We start from the raw sequence: 25,871 nt of genomic DNA on the forward strand, positions 1-25,871 counted from the left end.
AGTTCCTAAGAACTCCACTTACTTTCCGCCAAATAACATCTAAGACATCATCTGTGTTTCCTAGTATCCTTGATGCAAGGAGACCTACACAAAAAATGGCTGATTCTGCAGATGAATCGCTCAATTTTCTGTTTCCAGAAAACAGAATTATGTACATGACTATCTTTTCGACCTTTGCTACTAGAAAATCTCAGTGGCAAATTTATTAAGTTTTGTCTTTTCCTCAAATCAGGGTCCTAAAAGTTACACCCTTTCCCCACTGTCTGATGGTCTCTAGTCTGATATTCCTTTAAATGCTTTCTTTTATAATAAAGGATGTTTTTATGTGCAAATTGTTCCAAGTCCTTTTGGTTGAAGGTGTGGTCCAATTCCAAAGCAAAAACTAACATGCCACCATTTGCCAGCCTTCAAGGAAGAAGGTAATGATTACTGACTGCACTGCACCTCTGCCTCATCTCTAGGTTTTTCTCCAGAACAGTGATGTTTTAAAGGCTTTAAGGTAGTCAGCTCCCTTGTCTCCAGGGTCTTTTACTAAATCAGTGCTTGGCATGGGACCGTCAGAAATACCTAGAGAGCTGCTCGTGCTAGCCTCTCCATGTAGGCCCACCATCCATCTGAGACTGACCCTGGGCCTGTCAGTTTAGTGTACCCCTATCCATTCTTAGCTGAGCAGTCAGTCAATCTTAGGCTATAGAAAATAGCCTAGCAAACACCTCTGAAAAGCTATGGTAGCCTGCTGCCTACCGGTAAATAATACACTCTAATTTAGGGGAAGGCATCCAAGGAGCGGGGAAATGAAAGGACTCGCACGTGGTTGAAAGACTAGTTGTGGAGCAGAAGTGACTAGCGCCTCGATCCTGTGCCTCTCAGCCTGCTGCTCTGTGGTGCTCTTTCCACTCCAGCACAAGGGCTCATCACTGCCCACGTCTGTCAGGCCTCGGGCTGAAAAGGATCCGGAGAACACCAAAGGTCAGGTGGGCTTGGACACAGGGCACAGGCTTCCAGAGGCTGGGGCTCCTTACTCCTCCCTGGGACCCAAGAGGGCCAAGAATCAGTCACAGACTCTACAGGTGAGTATCACATAACACCTGGAACCTTCATCCTTTTCCTTTTGCCTCGGTTTCTAGGGGTTGTTGTACGGAGGAAGACATGAGAATGTTTGGAGCAGGAAAGGCACCTCTGATTTTCACAGGTGGGCACATGGCCCTAAGAGGAGAAGGGATTTGCTTAGGGTCACTCAGTTAGTGGCAAAATGAGATTGGCATTCAGGTCTATTTGGTTTATTCCTCTGCTTACAGACTGCTGCTGCCCAGGCACAGATGGACCCAGACAGGAACAACTGGAGGGTTCTGCCCTCACCAGAATGCTGCCATCTTTCGACAATGTGCCTGCCCTTGTGAAATTTCTAGCCATTCATTTCCATCCATGCAGCCACACTGGGACCCATCTTCATGATGTCAGGAGCAACAGCAATTTAGGAAAGAAAGGTGCCTGAGAAGCAAGAATGGGCCCTGGGCAGGAAAAGCATCATTTAGCCCTAAAAAGACTGGAAGGGGATGTGCAATAAACTAAAAAGAAAAGTGGGAGAACGGCAACATGAATTTTGTATTGACATTTCGTTCTTAATAATAACATCCAAAATGCATTCTGTTCTCATAGGGCTGCCGCTGGGACTGCATTAGGTCAAGGATATATGTTGCCGGAGTACCCCTTGGGAGGTGGGGAGGAGCTGGTGGTGAAAGAGACACACTGATTTCTCTTTGGGACCTATATGCAGCCAGGTGGAAAGCTGCAGCAGGTGCCTTGGGTCTGGTAAGGGGTGGGGAAGCAATCCCAGCCAGCCTGCAAACACATGGGCAGAGTCCCTTGCCCCCAGCCCGCAAGAACACGGTTGCTGATAGGGCCGGCGGTGGCAGCTCCAGGAGAGTGGAGGGAAGGCTGGGATGTTACATTCTTGAGGCCTTCACAGGAACATGTCATCGTAGCCCGGCGGGGGGAGATGGTCTGGGTTAGGTCTGGAATGGAAAGAGGGGCTGATGAGTTGGAGTGGTGGAGGGGCCAGGGGCACACAGGCAGATACGACCCAGAATGGTACGGTGGTGCATGGAATTTAAGAGCATGTTCTCTAGAGCCAGACGGCGTGGGTTTGACTCCCCCATCTGGAATAAGTCACCTAATCTTTCAGGGCCTCAATTTCTGAGTCTGTAAAATGTGGACAGTACTATCTACCCGAGACAGTTGATATAAGGATCCAATAAGTTTCTGACACACACTTAACTTTCAAGAACTGTTAGTTCCTCCTCCTCCTCCTGAGTCCTCCCTGGAGGAAAGCTGGGGGAAGGGAGGCACTAAGGAATAGGGAGCTCCTGGAAGGCTCCAGGGAGGAATCAGGCAGGGCCTGGAGGAGACTACTCTCTTGGCAGCAATAAGCAGAGGGAGTGGCAACTCTGTGCCTAAGGCCAGAAACCTGCATTGCTGAAGTAGGTCCTACTTATCAGCATACCTGAGTGACTACCTACCCAGATGGGCTGGTCCCAATGGGTCCAAAGGGGTCAAAGCGAGCTCCTGGGGGCACAGCGCCTGGAGGAAGTCGGTTCGGGAGGCCTGAAGATGGGTCAATAAGTGCTCTTGGGAAGCCAGACCTCAGGGGATCCACGACCATGCCACCTCTCCGACACCTGAGGCAAGAAGAGAGATAGGTAAGCAGGTGTGGCAGGGACTGCCCTTGGAGAAGAGGCGAGAGAGGTGAGCATAGACTAAGAATGACTGGATGTCTATTCTAGATAGTCTACGCAGACATGTGGATGGCTGCCTGAGAGCCACCAAGAAGTGGGCAAGAGCCAGAACACAAGCCTATACAAAAAGCACACCTTATTGCTAAGTATTTCTGGTTCTGCAGGGCTTGGTTCTATAGGGTTCCCTGAGCCCACAAAATTGAGGTCCCTGCCATGTCCCACACCCAAGGGGGCCAATTTGATCAAGAACAGGAGCCAGGACTGGCCAGGGTCAATGCAGAACCCTCGCAAGGCTCTGGAGGGCACTCTCTAGATCTAAGGACTAATAATAGCATTGAGACAATTCATGATGCTAGGTTTTTTTGCTCCTTGCCTCAGGGCAATTTTTGACTGTGGGTGGCCCAAGTCCTGCTCCTGATAGCATCTGTTGCTCACTGAGTTCCATGGACCTGACCTCATGTGCTCAAACTAGGATGAATGGGCTGATGTTCCCCAAATTTTGAGGTCACTGCTCAAGCTGCATTGTAGATTTAAGTGATTTCCCCTCTGTCTAGGAATGAAATGCTAAAGTTGGGGTCACTCTGCAGCAGAAGTTACAATCCAGTGTGAATCGTTCAGGGAAGATGGCACATAGCTGAAGCTGCCAGAACTCTGTTAGGTGTATGGCAAGAACCAGAGTCCTGTCTTTATTAAGTGAGGTCTGAATGGCCCTGAGCTTCCCTAAGGTCTGTGGCCCACCATATGCACCCAATAAATCCTCTAGTATCCTTCCATCCAAAGCAGGGCCACTGTCCTCCACTAGGTGTGTGTTTGTGGGAGGGGTGGGGGGGGGGGAGGCTGGGAAACAACTGAGGAGCCGCCTGCTGGGCTTGCTCAGCTTCCGGCAGCACTCAGAGCTCTCCTGCACTGCTCTCCGTGTGGCAGAGCTCAGCAACAATTGCCTCCTTCACCCCAAAGGAAGAGACTGATGAAAAACTCTAAAATTAGAAGATGAGCTAGGGCTGAAAAGCCACGAAAGCAAGCTGTGTTGCTACCACCTCCCCAACAGTACTCACCCAAATGGGTCTAGGTCTTCTCCACCGACAGCAAACTGGCCCAGGGGATCACACCTGAAACAAACAAGGGACAATTATCGCAAGTCCCAGAGCAGCCAGTGCCTGGGCTCCCAGAAGCCAGAACCTGATGCCTGTGGGGTCACAAATGCACCACTAGGCATGGAGGACAGGGAAAACCCCTACATGAGATCATAGCACAAGGGATATTTCAAGTGGTCTGTGGCCCAGATTAACACTTTTAATATTTCAATGGCAATTATGTGAAAAGGATGGAACGCAAAGCTAAAACATGGATGAGCTCAATTCTGTATAAAGATAAAAATATTAACAGTGGTAAACTCCAGATGAATTTTATTTTATTCACACATTTGTTAAATTCCTCAACTTCATATAAATAACCAAGAAGTTTTGTATCAGAACAGTTTTATTCTAAAACCAAAAACCAAAATTCCAAGGCTAAGATTTAAAAGATTTCAAGGTGGAGTGAGACAGATGTGTGGAGTCATATATAACTACAATAGTGCTTCTCAATCTTTTGTCATTATGGTCTCTGTATGAAACTTTAGTATCACACATATACTATATATTTGTGTACACACTGTAGCCTGCTGGAGGGGCACAAACCATTGTAATCTCTAGGACAAACCCCTTTGTCCTACCAAGAACCAATTTTTTCCTTTACTGAGAATGCATGAGCTAGAAGGAGCATAAATGAGTGCATGGATTCCACAGAACAATTCTATATTCTCTAATATATATACACACAAAATATAATCTATCACTCGAAAGTCATATACCTTTATATTCTATGATCTAAGTTTATGTTTAGGTATCTATCTTAAAGAAAGAACACAGAATTCAAATTAAAATATATCCAGTAAAACTTTAATCAACGAAACTTGAATCAGCCTAAATGGGGATCAGTTAGGTACATCATGGTATATCCCTAAATGCAGCCATGAAAACAACAGAAATAATGTTCTTAGAATGTTTTAAAAATGATGTGGAAAAATGTTCATGCTCTAGTTGTTAAGTGTGGGGGAAAAGGAGATTATCAATAGCCTAGGGAAATCAACTAAGAAAAATGTGTGTTTGTGTATAAACAACAATAGAAAGAAGCATACTGACAGTGTAAACAGTGACAGTTACTCCTAGGTGGTGAGTTTCCACTTTATACTTCATTTTTTCTATAAAGGATATAGATACAATAATAAAAAATTTAGTATTTTAAAAAGTGTGCTTTGCGGCCACAGTGGCTCAAACTTATAATCCTAGCACTCTGGGAGACTGAAGTGGGAGGACTGCTTGAGGTCAGGAGTTCAAGATCACAAGCCTATACAAGAGCTCTGAGCAAGAGCGAGACCCTGTCTCTACAAAACATAGAAAAATTAGCCAGACACGGTGGTGTGCGGCTGTAGTCCCAGCTACTTGGGAGGCTGAGGCAGGAGAATTGATTCAGCCCAAGAGTTTGAGGTTGCAGTGAACTATGATGACACCACTGCACTCTAGCCTGGGTGACAGCAAGACTCTGTCTCATAATAAAAAAAAACCAAAAAAAACACCCCGTGCTTTGGAATCAGTGTTGGAGCCCTGCTGAGCAATACAAACCTGATACCTGCAGTTCTGGGGTATGGGCGGAGCTCGCCAGACCTCAGGAAAGCCTTATAAACAGCCGCTAATCCAAGCTTATAGGTAAGAGCCATTTGAGAACTGGGAAAAAATCCAAAGAATCCAGTCAGTTCCACCTAGTGGGCTGGAAAGAATATTGCAAGGTAAGTGGACTAGGCCAGGTTCCCAAGGGAAGGAATTTTTCCTGACCTAGGTTACTGTTCCCAAGTCCTGGTTCCTGCAGCCAGTAGTAAAAATTTCTGGTGTTCTCCAGCCTCCTGTCTCACTGGAGGTAGACCAGGTGGTGCCAGGAGGGCAGCAAGCCTCTTACCTGGTTCCATGAGGTGAGCCCCCTCCCTACAAAGCAGAAAACAGAGGGGGCTTCTAGAGGCTATTAAAAGGTCAGGGAATAAAGAGCCTTGATTGTTCCTGAAATAAGCAGCCATCTCTATTTTTCTCTCTGGACCAGAGTGTGGAGAGGAGGGAAGCAGCAGAGAACAAAGGCGGCTACAGAGCAGCTGTAGGGCCCACCCCAATCATCTGTGTACTCAACACTGTCACAGCATATTCAGTAGGCTCACACTCAGCACAGGCTCACTGCAACACACGCAGTGACTCATTGTGTACACCCTTAGAATACATTTCAAATAGCACAAGGATCTGTCTTTCTTTCCATAACCCCCTTGGCTGAGTCTCAGTGTTAGATGTGCTAAATAAGACTCTAGGGATTTTTTAAAAAGTCATTTTTGTACATGGCCTGTGTACTCAAGCACCTACTACTTCATTTGGTAGCCAACTGAAGGAAAGAGTGAGCCATGCTAACCCTGCAGAAAAAACTGCATGGCTGGGCCCACTGGGGCAGTACGTTCCAGCTATAACACATATATTTCCTCCTTCTGTGCTCCCCTGTTCTCTTACATAAAAGCAACACACCCACCTTTGGCACACAAATTCAGCTGACATCTTTCTTATGGCTGAAGTGGCCTGGTGAAGTAACTCTCAGGACTGGGAGTCAGAAGATGTACTCTGGACTTTGAGTTTAGGATTATCTAGCTGGTTGGCAGGGCCTGCCACAAAACTACTGTACCTCAGTCTTTTAAGATACAAAATTTAAGTAGTAACACTCACAGGGTCTGCCATGATGGTGAAATGTAGTTTTGGACATGAACAGATTTGTTGACAGGAAAGGCCTGGAAGAAGGGAATAACAGCAGCCACTGCTATTTACTGAGAGCTTGCTTTGTGTCAGATGCTGTGCCAAATTTAGGTTTTTTTTAATTTAGTTTTTAAAAGATTAATTTTTAAAATTTAACTTTCTGAAGAAATGCAGTCACCAGTTGCTAGATGTGTTTTGGAATTTGGTATTTTTTCATATTTTAGAAAGGTTAGATAGGTACAACAACATATTTTGTATAATATTCCAAGCAGCACCCTATAACTGATATCCTAATATTTCTGCAAAATGAATAGATATTAACACTTACATGAGATAAATGAAATATATAAAGAGCTTTGTGCCATTTCAGGTTAGGTTTTGCAACTAAGTTTATGAAGCAAACATTTGAGAGATCTTTTGACTTCAGAATTGTAGTCAAGAGATTGTGGAGCCGTAATAGTAAAAAATCTCCCTTATATCCCTGTCTCCCAGCCCACCAAGTCTTCCCACAGACAAGCAATGACACCAGTTTCTTATATGTCTTTCCAAAGATATTCTGCATATATAAGCAAATGTTTCTCCCCTACATTTTTGACAGATGAATGGAATGTGCTGAGTCTCTTACACACATTATCTTATCTTTGCAGCAGCTCTCTCAGTAGGTATGATTATTATCCCCATTTTACAGATGAGGAAACTGAGGCCCAGAGAAGGTTTCTTGCACAAGACCAATGGCAAAGGTAGGATTTATACTATGCCTGCCCAACTTCAAAACCCATGCTCTTTTAATTGGTGTGTTGAGACCATTTGCCTTTTTTTTTTGAGACATAGTCTCGCTTTGTTGCCCAAGCTAGAGTGAGTGCCGTGGCATCAGCCTAGCTCACAGCAACCTCAATCTCCTGGGCTCAAGCAATCCTCCTGCCTCAGCCTCCCGAGTAGCTGGGATTACAGGCATGTGCCACCATGCCCAGCTAATTTTTTGTATATATATTAGTTGGCCAATTAATTTCTTTCTATTTATAGTAGAGACGGGGTCTCGCTCTTGCTCAGGCTGGTTTCGAACTCCTGACCTCGAGCAATCCGCCCGCCTCGGCCTCCCAGAGTGCTAGGATTACAGGCGTGAGCCACCGCGCCCGGCCCATTTGCCTTTAATGTGATTATTGTTATGTTTAGATTTAGAACTACCATTTTATTATTGATTTTCCAATTGTTCCGTCTTTTTTGTTGCTGTTTCCTATTTTTATAATTTTAACTTGACTATCTCTTTGTATAGTTTTTTTAGCGGTTGCTCAAGAGATTACTATCTGCTCAACTTTTCACAGTCTACTTAGAAACAGTATTTTACCATTTCAAGTGGAATGCAGAAACCTTACCAGCACACATAGGCGCCTCTATTCTCCCCTCTTTATATTATGGTTGTCATATAGTACCTCTACATACATTGAAAACCCCATCAGACAATCTCATAATTTTTGCTTTCAACTATAAAACATATTAGAGAATGTAAGAGAACAGTCTATAATATTTACCCACATATTTACTATTTCTATTGCTCTTCCTGTTATTCCTGATGTTCCAAGTTTCCATCTGGTATCATTTCCCTTCTTCTGTCTGAAGAACTTCCTTTTGTTATTCCTTTTGAGAAGACCTGTTAACTGTGAATGCTCTTAGTTTCTTTTCACTAGGAATATCTTAATATCCTTCAGAAACAAAGGTGAAATACTCACTGGATATAGAATTCTGGGTTGACAGTTCTTTTTCCTCCATACTTTAGCTGCACTACTTTTTTTCTGGTTTTCTTGGTTTCTAATGAGAAATTCCCAATCATTAAAATCCTTGTTCCTCTATGAATAATACGTTGTTTTTCTCTAGCTGCTTTCAAGATTTTTTTTGTTTTTCTTTTTTTTGTTGTTGTTGTTGAGATAGAGTCTGGCTCTGTTGCCTAAAGCAATCCTCCTGCCTCAGCTGCCCAATCAGCTGGGACTACAGACATGTGCCACCACACCCAGCTAATTTTTTATATTTTTAGTAGAGGTGGGGTCTCACTCTTGCTCATGCTGGCCTCAAACTCCTGATCTCAAGCAATCCTCCCACCTCGGCCTCACAGAGTACAAGAATTACAGGTGTGAGCCACTGCACCTGGCCTTAAGATTTTTCTTGTCTTTACGTTTTAGCAGTTTGATTATGATATGTTTGGGCAGGGACTTCTCTGGGTTTATCCTACTTAGGGTTTGCTGAGCTTTCTGAATCTGTAGGTTATGTCTTTTTCCAAATCTGAAGTTTTCAGCCATTATTTTCTTTAAATAATTCTCTGTATTGCACTTTTTTTCCTCGCCTTCTATGATTTCCATGGTCCCAGTGTTTGACTTTTTATTATTGTCACACGGGTCCCTTAGACTTTATTTTTAAATCTTTTTTATCTCTGTTGTTCAGATAGGATAATTTATATTGATCTATCTTCAAGTCCACTGACTCCTCAGTCAAACCCATTCTGCTTAGTCATCCAGTGAGTGTTTATTTTGATTATTATATTTTTCAGTTCTAAAATTTCTATTTGGTTCTTCTTTACATCTTCTGTTTATTTGCTGAGACTTTCTATTGTTTCATTCGTTTTAAGACTGTTTGCCCTCACTTCTTAAGAGCATTTTTATAATAATAGTTGCTTTAAATTCTGTCAGATAATTCTAACATCTGTGTGTGTCATCTCGGTATTGGCATCTGTTGATTGTCTTTTGGTGAGCTGAAATTTTCTTGGTTCTCTTATGCTCAGTAATTTTGGACTTTATCCCAGACATTTTCAACATTTTCCAATAGGCTTTGGGGAAATCCTGGTATTTTTGGTTTAGCAGGCAATCAACCAACTGGGTTTGGGCTTTAAGTTCTAATTTCAATGTCAATTCTGTTTCTGAAGCCTTGGCACTACTACTCAGAGCTATACGTGTGTGTGCTATCTGGTGGCCAGTCTGGGACCTGAACAGTGGGCTATCCTGTAGTTCTGTTCTCAAAGTCTCTGGTATGCTATTTAGGATCAGATCCACTTATATACAGTGTATGGGTAGGGCCATAACAATTTTATGGGGTGCTTTCTGAGCTCTTCCCTCTCTGTGGTCTCCTTGGTACTTTCCATTTCCCTAGGGGGCTCCCTTTTGGGTCTTATGGCCAGAAAGCTGGGGCTTTATTTACCCTGCTCTGCCATGCTCTTCCCATCACTGTGCCAGTGTCTAGAATCAAATGGAGGGAAGAAAAAGGAAGGGGAAAAAAGCAACTGTTGGTTTGCCTCATGCTCCTGAGACCACAAGTCCTCTTATTAGAAAGGAAGGTTCTTCTTGCTTACCTTTGGGTGTTTTCAGACTGCCACAGGCTAAGGTACAAATGAATGGAGAAAAGAAAAAATAAAAACAGATTTTCCCTATGCTCTCGGAGCATTAGTAGATACCCTTCCTATCCCTTTAGGCAGAAGTGCAGGGCTTTCCTGGAGCACTGTCTACTTCCTCATTTTGGGCTTCTCTGAATTCAGACTGGAAGATAACAAAGGGGACAAAGGTGAATTCACTGCCTAATTGGTGGTACTTTTAACTCTACCCTTCTCCAATCTGCTTTCCCAATCTGAAGACTTTGCAAAGTCCTCACACAGCTACTGCAATGAGTGGGAAAGTGAGGATGGAATGTGCTTTTTCCAGAACAGAACCTTCTTTTTATTTATTTATTTTGTTTCAATAGGCTATTTAAAGGACTTTATAGAACCCCCTTAATCAGTGCAGAACACCAATATGGCTGCTTTGAATGCAGCTGCTGGTCTACACCCATGGCTGATTGCTGGGTGTGAATGCTCTACCTGCACACCAGGCTTCTCCAGCTGTGCTTTCATGGAGCACCCAGCAGCAACGACCTGAGATCCTAACCCCTAATTCCCCAGTGTTGTTTGAACCACCTAGGCTAGTGCTATTCAAACTGTAACGTGCACACAAATCAGTGGGAGAGCTTGCATTTTAGGTTCTAAATCAATAGATCAAGAGTGGGGCCCAAGATTCTGCATTTTTCCTAAGCTCCCAGGGGGATCATATCTAACACTGCTGGCCTGGGGAGTACAGATGGTTAGGCTGTTTCCCAGTCAGGGTACAAGTTCAGCTGTGGAATTTTCGTGGTCTGGGTTTATTTTATCTTGTTTTGCCAAGTGTGGAAACTTAGGATTGGGGAAGTAGAGATGCCAGTAACTGTAGAGAAGTGTGTGTGTGTGTGTGTGTGTGTGTACATAACCAAGAATAGCACCAGTCACAGTGCCCTGACAAAATGGGGCAATAAACCTTTCCTTTTCCCCACTCTGAGGATAGCCTATGAGTTCAAGAGTGAACCAGAGACTGGGAAGGGTTGGGAAATACTGCATTTAGGTTAAGCAATTAAAGATTTTTTTTAAAGAAAGAGAAAGAGACAAAAGATATACAAAAATTATACTAAAAAATTATAAAGCATTCAGAAAAGAAAAATGTCATCCATAATCTGACATAATGATTATTTTTGCTATTCTTTTCTAGTCTCCTTTAACAAGTGTGTTTTTATACAATTATATTATAATTTTGAATTTCCTGTATTTTCATCCACATAGGTCCTGCATTTATTTCCCAAGTTGTCTTTGTTATTAACATTTTAACTGTTACAGTAACTAATTTTAACAGTTACTAATACAACTGTTTTTTTTTTTCTGAGACAGAGTCTCGCTCTGCTGCCTAGGCTAGAGGGCTGTGGCATCAGCCTAGCTCACAGCAACCTCAAACGTCTGAGCTCAAGCAATCCTCCTGCCTCAACTTCCTGAGTAGCTAGGACTACAGGCACATGCCACCACACCTGGCTAATTTTTTCTACTTTTAGTAGAGATGGTGTCTCAGTCTTGCTCAGGCTGGTCTCAAACTCCTGACCTCAAGTGATCCTCCTGCCTTGGCCTCCCAGAGTGCTAGGATTATAGGCGTGAGCCACCATACCCGGCCATCATAGCTCACTGCAACCTCAAACTCCTGGGCTCAAGCAATCTTCCGCTTAGGCCTCCAAAGTGCTAGGTGTTATTAACATTTTTAATAGCCAACAATATTTACTCAAGTGTAGCAAATTAAAAAATTTTACTTAATCTCCTACTATAGATTGGTATAGCTTCTGGGTGTGTGTAACTATAAGTAATATTGTATGTAATAACTTTCATGCACTTGTTTTTTTTCTATGTTACAAATTGGTAACTAACCCTCTGTCTGTCCCACCACTGTGTTATGGGAGCACTGGGAGCTGATAACTTGTTTCTTTAGCTAATAGATGGAAACGAGTTATGCTATGGAGCCTCAACAAAATTAGACGATGACATACAGTTAAGATGAGTTAATGTAATAATGAGGTAAGACTCTTGCAAGTCTGGAGTTGGAAAGATGTAGTTCACATTTGGGAGGTCAGAGGGCAGAATGCAGTGGGCAGAATTTGGTCCCCTCTCAAGACTCTACAACTCCTAATTCCTGGAACTGAAGAATGTGATGATGAGAAAGCACTCCTGTGATTGTTTTGTTATACCTGTGATTATTTTGTTATACAGCACTGTTGATCTCAAAAAATGGAGATTATCTAGGTAGGCTAATCTAATAACAAGAACTCTTAAAACCAGAGAACTCTGGAAGGCAGAAAAGGAGACTCACACACCACTGCTGGCTTTGAAGATGGAGGAGGCCACATGAGGAGAAATGTGGAGGTCTTACGGAACTGATGGGGAGGGATGGGACCTGTCTTACAACCAGGAGGAACTGAATTCTGCCAGGGACTGAAATGAGCCAAGCATATCCATAATCCTGACCTAGAGAACTACAAGATAACAAATGAGCATTAGGTTTTAAGCTACTAAGTTTATGACAATTTGTTTTGCAGCAATAGAAAATTAATACACATATGCCGTAAATAGTTTCCCCAGTCTACTTACCTTATACTTCGCATTCAGTTAGCTTGCAACTGTTATGGGGATGATGCTTTTTTAAGTAATTTAGAAGAAAAAACGAGACTAACTCCAACATGGTAAGGGTAGGGAAACAACACTGAAACATAGTGAGAATGCCAAAGAATATAACTGTTTAGGAGAGCAACTGGGCAGTATGTGTCAAAATCTTAGGCTTAGTCCTTAATGTACTAATTCTACAGGAATGTATGCTACAGGAAATATTCAGAGATATGCTCCAAGTTGCATAGAAAGTATGTCCACTGAAGCGTTAGTTATGGTAGCCCAAATTAGAAATGAGTTAGGCTAAAAAAAAACCCTTGCATCATCCTTGATTTTTCCTCCCTTCATTAAGCCAACCCATCAGCAAGTCCTGTCAGGTATACTTCCAAATATACCCCAGATCCACCTACCTAACTACCACCACCTACCACCATTATTTCTTGCTAGGATGCCTGTGTCAGCCTCTTCCCTGGTCTTCCTATTTTCCTATTTTTACTCTAGTCCCTCTGTAGTCCATCTCTATAAAGGAGCTAGAGGGTTTTTTTTTTTTTATGTAAACAATATGCCTTGTCAAACCCATCCAGTGGCTTCCTGCTGCTCTGATCTTGGCCCCATGGCTCTACATGCATTGGCCTATGCTCACCCCACAGTGTCACCTCCCATTTCTCTGCCCCACTGGTGTACTCTGTTCCAGCCACACCAACTTTCTCTTTGTTCTTGGAATAACCTTTCTCTTTGTTCTTGGAATAACCTAAGCCAAGACTGTCTGTTGATGATACATGCTTCAAAAGGAGGAAATATTAAGGACTGAATCTTCTTTAATGCTCATGAGGTAAGTTGCTTTGAGCAAGTTAATTAACTTCTCGGTGTCTCAGCTTTCTTTTCTATAAAATGAGGATAACAACAACATCTACCTCATTCTCTTATTATGAAGATTAAAAGAGATTGTTTTACATATATTTTGTAGTTAATGTAACTGCTCAGCACACAGTAAGAGTTCAATAAATATTAACCATGTTAGCATGTTAGCTGTCAGACTCTAACTGGGACTCTTTGAGAGACAAAAAAAAAAAAAAAAAAAAAAATCAGTGGTTAAAGGGCTCTCAACCAAATCACTTTTCAAAAACATTCTGATGTTTCCCATCACCCCAGGATCAGATCTAGCTCCTTAGCACATAGTGGCCCATACACTGACATGCCAGCATGAGTGAATCACAACCCACTTCCCTCATAGTCCCATTGGTACCCACTGTTCCCTAGGCCATAAAAATCACTTACCCCCCCAAACCACAGAACTTTTCTGGTCCTTTTAAAATTTAGCTCACCAGTCATCATCTCTGTGAAGCCTTTCCTTCTATCCTGCAGATTAATTACCCTTCTCTGTACTTCAGCAGATCTCAGACATACTTCTGTCACTGCTTCGAAAAGACTTCTGGTCTGGAATGAAAAGGGCAATTGGCCCTAACCAACTGTGAATTCCTTGACAGGTGGGTCTATACTTCATCGTGTATTCCCAGTGCCTGGCACAGTGCTTCACACATAATGGACACTTAACTAGGTTGACTTAGGGGATAAGAAAAAGCAAAGGCTTTAAGGATAGGACTCAAGTTCAAATTCTGCCTACACCATTTTTAATAGCTGTGTGACCCAGGGCAAGTCATGAAATCTCCAAGCGCTAGCTTTCTCTACTGTAAAATACAGACAATAGTATCCATTTCACAGGGTTGTTATACAGATTAAAGGAGAATGTTTACAAAAGCATAGTGCCTAATACATAATAAAGAGTTCAGTAATAAGGCAATATTCCATTATTATAACACAACTTCTGCTTCTTACCAATTGTGATGAAGTTACTTAAGGTTACATGAACTTCACTTTCCTTACCTGTAAAATGGGGATAGCCCTTACTGTTCTCACGAGGTTGTTGAGGGGATTAAATAAGAGTACATGGATAAAATGCTTAGCATGTTGTCTTGAAGAGTTGGCACTCAATTACCAGTAGCTATACAAATATTATTGAACTAACTTTGTTGTCCATAGAAAAAAACAAAAGGGATAAATATTATTTGGCTCCAAGAGAAAAAGGATGAAGGCAAATTTTAGGAACAGGGAATAATAGTTTCAAAAGTAATGAAAATTAAATTATTAAAGTGGTATAGGTAGAACATACTCTTTTCAAAATATAGTGCTGGACCAACTGGAGATCAATATGAAAAAATACAAATCTATCTCACACCACAAATACAAATTCATTTTAAATGGACTGTAGATCTACATATAAAAGGTAAAATATTAAAGCTTCTAAAAGAAAATATATGAGAATTTCTCCATGACTTACAGGTAGGGCAAAGATTTCTTGAACACATACAAAAGCTCCAAACATAAAGGCAAAGCACTGACAAGCTAGATTAAATAAATGTTAAGAAGGTTTTAATAAAAAAACACCATTAACAGAGTCAAAAGGTAAGCTACAGAGAGAAGACGCTTGTAATACTTAAGAAGGGCTTAAATATGGAGTATATAAACAATGTGTACAATTCACAAAAAGACAGACAACCCAATAAAAAATGGACAAGAGATCTGAATCCACTCTTCACAAAAGAGGAAATACAAATGGCTAGTGAACTTCAAAAAAAAAAAAAATGTCTGGACCATGTAGCCAAAACTCTTTTATCTCAGAAGCTATTTCCTTTTTTCATTCTGGGGCATTTGCATTGATGGTACGAAAGCAATAATGGGTAGAACTGCTGATGCCTTCGTAAGAATCAAAGCGGTGGCACTAACCTAGTATTCTCTGTATCCTGTCTCACCACTCAGCCACCCACATCCAGTTTCACTTAGAATATTCCTGATGAAGGTTGATCAAGTTTTTTAAAATCTCAATCTTCAAGCACATGTTTTCTAAATATTTTGCATTAAGTGGGAAATATGAATAATGTACTTCTATTATATTACATATATAAGTACAATGGTTGTCATGATGAAAAGTCCTTCTGCAGTTTAAGTTGCTTGCCAAACTGGCTAGTTTTTCAAGAAAAACCATTTCTACTTTAAAGAATGACTGACAGACAAACCAGGGGTATTCAGGCTTGGCTACATAGTAGACATTTTCTTCAAAAGGAAGTGAGCCTGTTACTTTAAGGAAAACAATGGATGGTACTTGTTGCCAATGATAAAATTCAAGTTTTTAAGCAAAAATTAGCAATTTGAAAATTTGTATCCACCATTATTAGCTTGACAGCTTCCCAGTACTTTTCTGATGAGATCAGTAATATTAATGAATATGATTTTTTGATATTACATAACCAAATATATGAATTTTGAGCAGGTCTGCATATCTTAGTGAAATCAATATTTTCCAAATGACCAAATACATGATCTCCTGATATCATGCATGGGTAAAAGATCCATTCAAAGGGCATGCCAGACTAGTGGATTTTAATGTTAACAGATAACAAAAAGTTCACTGATAGAGGATTCAGATTCCATATTGCAACTAACCCTTAGAGAAACTATCACTTGTCAAGTTTTAGTGTAACAGCAAAGAAGAATACCCACAATTATTTGAAAAGGCTATTAAGCCACTCTCTTTTCCAACAACCTATCTATGCAAGGCTTCAACGAAAGCAATATATCCCTTATAGACTGAATACAGAGGCAGAAATGAGAATCTAGCTGTCTTTTGTTAAGACAGATTTATAAAAATATAAAACAATGTCACTCTTCTCACTAAATGTTTTGTTTTGAAAAGGTATTGTCATAAAAGTCTGTTATTTACGTTAACACATAATGGGTTTACTGTTATTTTAAAATGTATATTTTTAAAATTTCATTTGTAATTTCTAATGTGGTAACTACTGATAGACACAACCCAAACAAAAGCTCTTTGGGGTTCTCAGTAATTTTTAAAAGTGCTGGAGGAACCGGTTCCTGAGACCACAAAGTTTGAGAGCCTTCAGCATAAGGAATATAATACGAGGAAGTAAAAGAAAAATAAAACCTCTAATATATATAGATGTTCATAGCTGTATCATCTACAATGAAAATTAGAAGTGCTTGAAATACCTGCCTGGAGGTTAGGCAAACCATAGCGCACTAGTAAATCCAAACATCAGATTCTAAAAGAGCTATGTTTAGCATTTAGTAAATGGACTAGGAAATTTTAAAAAGAAAATGTGGAACACAAACAATTTTGAACATTTAAAAATATGTAAAGATACAGACTGATCAAGATTAAAAATGAATTCAGAATGACATAAATAAGAGCTTTATATCTAAAGATTTATTTTTAGTGAAGCTGGTTAAGCATAGAAAAATTGCTTTTTCAAAACAGGGAACAGGATTAGGGGCATACAGTTTCCTATCTGAGGACAGAATGAGCACAGGGAAATGGGTTAGACCCATAATGACAACAATATGAAGTTTAGGCTTCAACAAAAAAATCTTTCCCTTACAGATGGGTTGTTTTCAAAAATTGTTTCTTAGATATCTCAGAAGTAGGAAAGACCCTACTGTTCACCCCAATCCTCTGCCACAATGGAATGTTCTCTCCAGCTATACTGCACGCTTAGAAGTACCCAGTATCATAGCAGACCCAGTATCCTGTGACAAGCTCTGGATACATGTCACTATACTTAGGGAAAGGGAAACGAGTATCTTTATGCACTAGGGCACACATCCCAACTTCAGTATGCATTTGGAAATTTCCAGGTATAGGCGAGGCAAAATGGGGATGTGGAAGGTGAAGGGTGAGGCACAGAACTGTGTCCTGGGGAAAGAGGCAGAGGCGGCTATTTCTGCTCAGCACCAATCAAGGCAGCTCCATGATGGCTGCTCAGTGATGGCGTAATTAACACCCTGCAGCAGCCAGAGGGGACAGCTTCTGGGTTGCTTATCCACTCCTCCCTGCCCGGGGGCTCCATCCCCAAACTGCACATTTGAGGGAGAAACACAAAGGTGGAATTGTTGAGTGCCTGATTGTGAAGCAACACAGTGGTGGGGCTATGTGAAGGCTAGCAAGGTAGTAAGCAGGGAGCAGGTAAGGTGACTACATAGGGAAGATGACAGGCTGTCAACTTGCTAAAGTTTAACAAAAAGCTTCCTAACCATTCTGCCTCCTCTTCCAATCATCTCATCCAGTTCAGTGTCACAGACCTGGGAGATAGGCCTGCTTGAGAAAGACTGCATCGAGGAGGGGAAAGGGATTGGATTTTTCCCCACCATCAGTCTGTACTACATTTAATTTGTGCACATTGCTTTCTATATGAACTGAAGCTGATGGGTGGTGGAGAAAGCATAAGCTGCTGGGCCAGGCCCACTTAGGGGTAAGCCCCAGTCTTCACTCTCCCAACTGGATAACCCTGGGGACTTATGCTACCTCCCTCATCCACTGTTGCTTCTCCAGGAAGGTAGGGACGCACCAATCTTGTAGGGCTATCTGGAAGATGAGCAACCATCACTGAAAGCATGGTTCATCAGTCAGTGCATGGTGGACAGCCAAGAAATGGAAGTTACTTCTATCCTTTACATACAGTGAGCATGCTGATGATACAGGAAACAATGTTCACAATGGGCTGGGCGACAGCCTAAATGCAGTTGCCCAACATTTCCTCTGGGTTGACACTCTCACAACTAAGTGGCTCCATTGTATCAAATCATTTTTTGGAGGGCAGATGCTCAGTATTTAAAAAAATAAAACAAGGTTGTCTTTTGGGGGACCCTCAACTCATTACACCTTTAGTCTTATTCTCATCTTTGCCAGCTACCTGAATGGGATCCTCTCTCTATCCATTTATTTATTGAAAATGGGATATCATTCTGTTGCCTAGGCTGGAGTGCAGTGGCGCCATCATAGGTGTCACTGTAGCCTTGAACTCCTGGGTTCAAGAGATCCTCCTGCCTCAGCCCTCCAAGTAGCTGGGACTATAGGTATGTGCCACCACTCTTGGCTACATTTACTATATTCTAAGCAATGAGCTCAACGTGTGCTATCCATCTTCACATTCGATCCTACAAAACTTGAGACAGGCATAATTATTTCCAATGTGTAGATCAGGAAATCGAGGCTCTGAGAGTCTAACTGGGCTCAATGAAAGACAGGTAAAGCTGCAAGCTCAGGGTTTGAACCCAGCTGATGAATCTCCAAAGCCTACACTCCTAACTGCCATGAAGTACTCTCTCCTTGACATGAGGATTGGGGTGCAGTAGCAGAAATAAGGGGGCCAAGCCCAACCTGGTAAGAGTGATATGGAAGAGTAAGGCTCAGCCTTCTGCCCTACCCTCTCAACCCAGCAGGCTCTTCAGCCAAATGTACTGCTGACCTCATAAGAATACTTCAGTGGTTTCCAACTGTCCACGAGGAGATTCATGTACTTTACATCAGGGGCCTTCCAAAATCTGGTCCAATCCTCTACAGCTGTTGTATCCTAGGATTCCAGACACAAAGTCTTTCTCTAGCCAAACTTCAAACCCGTCTCATGCTTTTTAGACCTTGATGCCTCTATTCTACTGTTCCTTCAGCCTGGAACAACCTTCTCTCTAAAAGAAATCTGTTATGTAATAATTCAGACACTCGAAAAGAGCGAGCTTACAGAATATGTCTCTTCTTGAAGACACAGCTCAGGCAGCACCTCCTCCAAGAGGCCTCTCCCAGGCTACCCCTGCAGGAGCTCTGTGCTAACCTCCGAAACGGCAGTTATCTATTTAACTAACTCACCCGTCTCCCACAGCAAAGTAGAGGCCCAGCCCCAGGAACTCCTGAACCCAGAGGAAAATAAACGTTTGCTGAATAGACGGCCCACAGACACAGGTCCAGGTGACAGGGCTACAAAGAGGTGAAAAAGTGAGCAAAGAAAATATGTACTTTGAAAAAAGCCATAATCTCAGGATTAGATAAAAATAACTGAGTGGTGTTATTATCAAAGATGGGGTGAACTCCAAGGACAGGGAACCAGGGGTTTTTGTCAACCAAAACAACCTGAAGGGCAGGTTAGGGCAGGACTTGCTGTGTCTGCAACAGGCCAGTGCTTGGCTGGTACCATGCCCAGCCTCCCTCCCCACCTTCTGGGCCTAGTAAAATATCCGCATCTTCCCCAAAGCCTTTCTCAGCCCAAAGACTCAGAGCTTTCACTTAGTAAAGGTTCCCTAAACTGAGGCCCACACCACTTACTTGGTAATTCTTCACCTTGATAAGGAGTATTGTAACCCTGCCCTGTCCATCCACTCCTGCCCAGCTCTAGCTACACTGCATGTCCTTCCAGGGCTCTGCACGGGACAGGACTTCAGGCTGGGATGCCCCTTTCTGTCCTGTTCTCTGCCTATCTCCTCCTTATTCTTTAGAAGCCTGCTTAGTGGTCAGTCCTTTCCTTGCGGAAGCCTTCCCTGAATACCAAGTGTGGTTCAGGCTCCTTTTTCTACTCGCTTTCCCAAATACATCGTTCAGCCCTGATGAGACGAGATGAGATGGGACAGCAGGAGGGCAGGTGGCCTCATGGGCCTTTGTGAAACACCCAGGGCCAGATCCAGTGCCCCTCACACAGTGAGCTCAATAAATGCCATGGACTTAAGAACCTAAGTGGCTCCTCAGCATCTAAATTTATAAAATCTTATTTTTAAATAATTAAAGATTCACAGGAAGTTAAAAAAATAGTACAGAGAGGTTCTAGGTATTCTTCGCTCAGTTTCCCCTAATAGTTATACCACCGCCAAGATCTCCCTCATGCTACTGCTCTTTATCATCACACCCACAGCCCTGCTCCATCCGTCACCATGGCAACCACTAAACTGTTTAGCACCTCTATAATTTTGTCATTTTGAAAATGTTATATAAGTAGAATCATATAATATGTGACCTTTTGGGTTGGCTTTTTTCACTCAACACAATGATCTTAATTATCCAAATTTCAACAGTTTATTCCTTTACATTGGTGAGTAGTATTCCACAGCAAGGATGTATCACAGTTTGGTTAACCATTCACGACCAGCTGAGGGACATCTGGGTTGTTTCCATTTGGGGCTCTTATAAATAAAACTGCTATGAACATTTGTGTACAGGTTTTTAGTGTTGAGTATAATTTTCATTTCTGAGATAAATTCCCAGGAGTGTGACTCATGGATCTAATTATTAAGCATGTTTAGTTTTTTACGAAACTGCAAAATGATTTTCCAGAGTAGTTATAACACTTTACATTCCCACCAGCAATGTAGTACATAAAAGATCCAGATTCTCTGCACCTTCTCCAGGATTTGATATCATCACTATGTTTTATTTTAGCTATTGTGATACGTGTGGAGTAACTCACTGTGGTTTACTTTCAATTTCCCTAATATGTAGCAATGCTGAGCATCTTTTCATGTGCTTATTTGCCATCTGTATAACCTTTTCAGTGTACTACCTCTATATCCTTTGTCCATTTTATGATTGGATTTTTTAAGCTGTTGAGCTTTGTAAGATCTTTATTTAGATATGAAGCCTTTATTGGATATGTGGCTTTCAAACATTTTCTCCCAATAAGTAGGTTACTGATGAATGAACCTTTGTAGTAAGTTTTGAAATTGGGAATTGTGAATGCTCCTACTTTGTTTTTTTCCCCCTAAGATTATTTTAGCCATTCTAGTTCTCTTGTATTTCTATATGAATTTTAGGATCACCTTGCCCATTACTGGGAGAAAAACCCTGCTGGGATTTTCACTGGGATTGCATTGAATATGCAGACCAAGTTGGGGAGTATTGCTAATATTAAAAAATACAGATCTCTTTCCATTATTTAGATCTTCCTTAGTTTCTTTAAACATTTTATAGTTTTCAGTGTATAGATCTTGTACTTATTTTGTTAAATTTAGTCCTAAGTATATTATTTTGAGGTTGTTATAAATGGGATCATTTCATTAATTTTATTTTCAGATTGTTCACTGCTAAGTATAGAAATACAATCGATATTTTTTCTTCCCCTCCAACACAGAATATTTGGAATTCAATTGAGTTTTGTTTATTGATCCTATATTCTGCCACATTGCTGAACTTGTTTATTAGTTCTAAGTTTTTTAGAGGATTTCTCAGGATTTTCTATATATAAGATCTCATGTAATGTACGAATACAGATACTTTTACTTCTTACTTTCTAACCTGGTACCTTTTATTTCTTTTTCTTGAATGACTGCACTGGCTGGAATCTCAAGCACAATACTACATAAAAGTGGCACAAGCAAACATGCTTGTCTTGTTCCTGATATTTTTTTTTTTTTAGACAGAGTCTCACTCTGTTGCCTGGGCTAGAGTACCGTGGCGTCAGCCTAGCACTCAACCTAGCACTCAGCCTAGCACAGCAACCTCAAACTCCTGGGCTTAAGCGATCCTACTGCCTCAGCCTCCCGAGTAGCTGGGACTACAGGCATGAGCCACCATGCCTGGCTAATTTTTTCTATACATATTTTTAGTTGTTCAACTAATTTCTATCTATTTTTAGTAGAGACGGGGTCTCGCTCTTGCTGAGGCTGGTCTTGAACTGAGCTCACATGATACGCAGGCCTGGGCCTCCCAGAGTGTTAGGATTAAAGGTGTGAGCCTTCCCAGCCTCTTGTTCCTGATCTTAAGGGGAAAGCATTCCATCTTTCTCCATTAAGGAGGATGTTGTTTATTGGCTTTTTGTAGGTATTCTTTTTATTGAGTTGTGAAATTTCCCTTCTATCGTTGAATGATTTTATCATGAAAGAATGTTGGATTTTATAAAATGCTATTTCTCTATCTACTGAGATGAACATGTGGGTTTTTGTCCTTTGTTCTATTAATATGGTAAATTATACTGATTTATTTTCAGATGTTACATCAACCATTCCTGAATAAATGTCACTAGGTCATGGTGTAAAATATAATGCTTTCTATATGTTGCTGGATTTGGTTTGCTAGTATTTTGTTGAGGGTTTTTAGATCTGTATTCATAAGGGATACTGGTTTATAGTTTTCTTATGATATCTTTGGTTTTGATATCAGGGTAGTACTGGCCTCACAGAAGTTGGGAAGTATTGCCTACTCTTCTAATTTTTGGAAGACTTTGTGAAGAACTGGTATTAATAAAAAACTCATTATTAAGAACATTTTTTAACATACCAAAAAATAGTAACAATATTATCATGAATTCCTGTGTATCCTCCCACTCAACTTCAATAATTATCAATAGCCTGCCATTTTTATTTCACTTACACCACCTTCTCCTAAGATCTTACTCTTTTGTGGGGCTGAAATTATTTTAAAGCAAGTCCTAGACATAGCATTTCACCTTTAAATACTTCACTATATTTCTCTAACAGATAAAGACTTCTTTTTCTTTTAACATAATGAGAATGTATTTATTTCACCTAACAAAATTAGCAGTAATTCCTAATGTTGTATAATACCTGGTCCATGCTCAAATTCCCCCAAATGTTTAAAAAATGAGTTTTAGAATTAGTTTGTTTAAATCAAGATCTAAACAAGGTCCAACATTGTATTTAGTTGATATGGCTCTTTTAATAACGGCCTTCTTTTCCCTTTTCTCCCCATGCTATTCATTTATTTGATGAAAAATCAAGGTCAATTTATCCTGTAAAAACTTTCCACATTCTGATTTTGGCTGTTATAACCTCATGGGTTTGTTTAGTTCATTCTTCTATCCTTCAAACTTTTAAACTGTGAGTTAGATCTAGATTAAGGTTGCTGTGAACCTACTATTATATAATATTGTACAATGTCTGGCTGTTCCGCTTTTAGTGTTAACATTGATCAACTGGTTCAGGTGTTATCAGCCTGATTCATCTGTTATGAAGTCCCCTATTAACCTTTACCTAATGGTTTTAGCAACCATCGATAATTTGTGACTAGGTAAATCATTTCAGCAGAAGTTGCAACATGGTGACTTTCTAATTCTTTCAGGGCTAGGATTTTTACCTTCATAATTCTCGACTCTAGGTCTATGATTCCCAATTAAGGGGGCACAGACTCTAGACACCATTGTGGAAGCCCTGGGGGCGTTTTGCTTGTCACGAGAGTTGGAGGACCCTCCTGGCATTTATTGGCTGAGAGCAGAGATGCTGACGACAGCAGAGTTCTGCATGATGAACAATGACCGGCATCCCACACAACTTTTGAATGTCTTGTTAGACACTTAGAAATGTATAAAGCCTACATAAATTACTTCAGTATAAGATCATTTTATATATGAACACAAAGTATTTTTTTCTACTGTTTTGACATAAGCACATTTTTCTGGGAATGTAACTATGGTGTAAGTGAATAAACACCGTCCAACCACTATTTTGTTTGCAATTCTCCTAAGAGCTATTTACCATTTCAGAACAGTCATGTTAATAATAGCAACACAGTTTTTGTGGTATTTGAGTTGTTGATATAATACATCTGTATAAGCCAGCATCTGTTACTGTGAAATTCGAGATAATTCCACATACACATACACTGATGTAAGCATCAGTGTTTTCCAGTATACTCATGCTTACATACCTACACATTGAAATATACATTATCATCTTATTAATTACTTTCTTTTCTCCATATATATTATAGTTATGACTTTATACTGATTTGTTTTAAAATGTACATTAGGTAAGTTAATAGATTATGAATTCTACCTCAATATAGTAAAGGATATTTCAAAGAATATTTGTTTGGAAATGGGCAGTGGGTCTAAGAGATCTGAGAATTATTATTTACTTCAGGTCTAAAAATCTTCTTCAACTTGACTACTGTCCAGGGCTTAATCTTCAATCTTGCCACCATACGCTGCTTAGATCACAGTGCTGGGAATGAGGACACCTGAACCCTAGCCCTGGCCCTGCCTCTTTGTTAGTGGCTGGTGACCTTAGGCAGGTCATCTTACCTCTGTTCTCTTCTGTAAAATAAGAAGGTTAGATCAGACAAGCTGTTCCCAACCTTTTTAGCCACTTTTTATTTTTCTCTACTCTCTCCACAGGACCCAATATTTTTGAAGATCTTGCCAAAGAGACTTGCCAATTATTACTTGTAAAATTTAAATTGATTTCCTATTTTTAACCAACCAAAGGTATGTAATTGCAAACCGGAATAAAATAACAATGGTAGTTTACATTTATTAAGTGCTTATTATATGCTCTGTAGCCAACCCTCCCCGCCAACCCCACTGATTACTATCACAATGTGGGCTCCAAACTGGGAAGTGCTGTCTCAGCTAGAGACTAAGGTCCCCTGGTCCTTGTCTCCTCTCTCAGAGCAGAAGTCTCCTGTCCTAATGTTGTGCATCCTAATTTGCAGAAGACCTTGGATGTGACTTGCTTATACCCCATGCTATTTTGGAAAACTTCTAAAATTGTTAGAGAGGTCGGGAAACTACCATGAAATAAAATGAAATGGGTAAGAAATTAAGACATCCCCTCTAGGAAAGTATAATACGTCTGCATCTTTGCATTTTCTCTAAAAGCTTGGCCTATGGCCTGAAAAAAGACCTCTGGAATGAATGAACTGTGAATCACCTGGGCAGCAACCCTGGATTACTGGATGTAAGCCCCGAAGGCAATGACCCTTGGGGAGACTCAGGGACTCTGGGTGGCTTCAGATGCTGGGTAGTTAGGGTGCCTAGGAGCAGTGACAAGAATTCACTGCTTCATTTATTATCTTCATTTTCTACCTCCATGCACTAAGACTTTGACAGTTTTGTTGGAAACATATGAGGACCAGGAAGGGACCAGTGGCGGGATTGGGACGACTGGCTGGAACCCCTCTGCAGAAGCACGGGCTGCCCGCTGCAGGATCTGTACTCACCAGGGAGGCTGCCAGCTTCTGTGTGGGTGGTGTGGAGGAATCCGGAGTGGGTCCACCTCACTGGCGGTAGCAGGGGGGAACTCTCGGCGAGGATGGCTTACATTAGCCTTCTCCCACTGCTCTTGGATAGGTGTGATGATTCCAGAAACAATACGAGACCGAAGCTCCTCACTGTTCTTGTAGGTACTGTGGGGAGTAGAAGAGGAGTCAACTGCTTGCAGTTGGCTGGCAACCCTGCAAACAGTACTCTGACGGCGGCACTGGCGGCGGCCCTGAGAGCTCTTGGCGTTGCCCTTGGCCTTTCTGCCAGGGTGGGAGCAGGCCGTCCGGCGGTCCTGGGTGAGGGGGGCAACAGCCCGACGCTGTCTCCGAGATTGGGGCCTAAGCTTCTTAGGCATCTGAGTTGCCCCTCCTCGTTTACCACCCCATTAGAAAGAGGTAAGGGTGGAGGGGCACAGGGCCTGGACTGGCTACTCTTCTGTCCTACCCCACCCAACCCCCCCCCCCAGCTTCATTGTGTGTTCATCGCGTGTCATGGGAAGGGTCACGGAAGGTAAAGTCTCCATGGGGAG

The 25,871-nt window shown here is 41.5% G+C and overlaps 1 protein-coding gene across 2 annotated transcripts in view; it reads right to left on the minus strand.

Annotated features, from left to right (window-relative positions):
• Nucleotides 1-1,581: 1,581 nt before the first annotated feature.
• Nucleotides 1,582-25,871, minus strand: part of PSMF1 (proteasome inhibitor subunit 1) — a 44,318-nt gene continuing 20,028 nt past the window's right edge. For both annotated transcript variants that reach the window (XM_012755087.2, XM_076011005.1), the window contains 4 exons: nucleotides 25,300-25,485; nucleotides 3,791-3,844; nucleotides 2,520-2,678; nucleotides 1,582-2,015 (listed from right to left, as the gene is read on the minus strand). In XM_012755087.2, the coding sequence (XP_012610541.1) occupies nucleotides 1,964-2,015; nucleotides 2,520-2,678; nucleotides 3,791-3,844; nucleotides 25,300-25,485 (451 nt within the window). In that variant the 3' untranslated portion in view covers nucleotides 1,582-1,963. The remainder of the gene's footprint in view (nucleotides 2,016-2,519; nucleotides 2,679-3,790; nucleotides 3,845-25,299; nucleotides 25,486-25,871) is intronic.

Source organism: Microcebus murinus, chromosome 16 (genome assembly GCF_040939455.1).
Source record: "Microcebus murinus isolate Inina chromosome 16, M.murinus_Inina_mat1.0, whole genome shotgun sequence".
In the NCBI taxonomy this organism is placed as follows: domain Eukaryota; kingdom Metazoa; phylum Chordata; class Mammalia; order Primates; family Cheirogaleidae; genus Microcebus; species Microcebus murinus.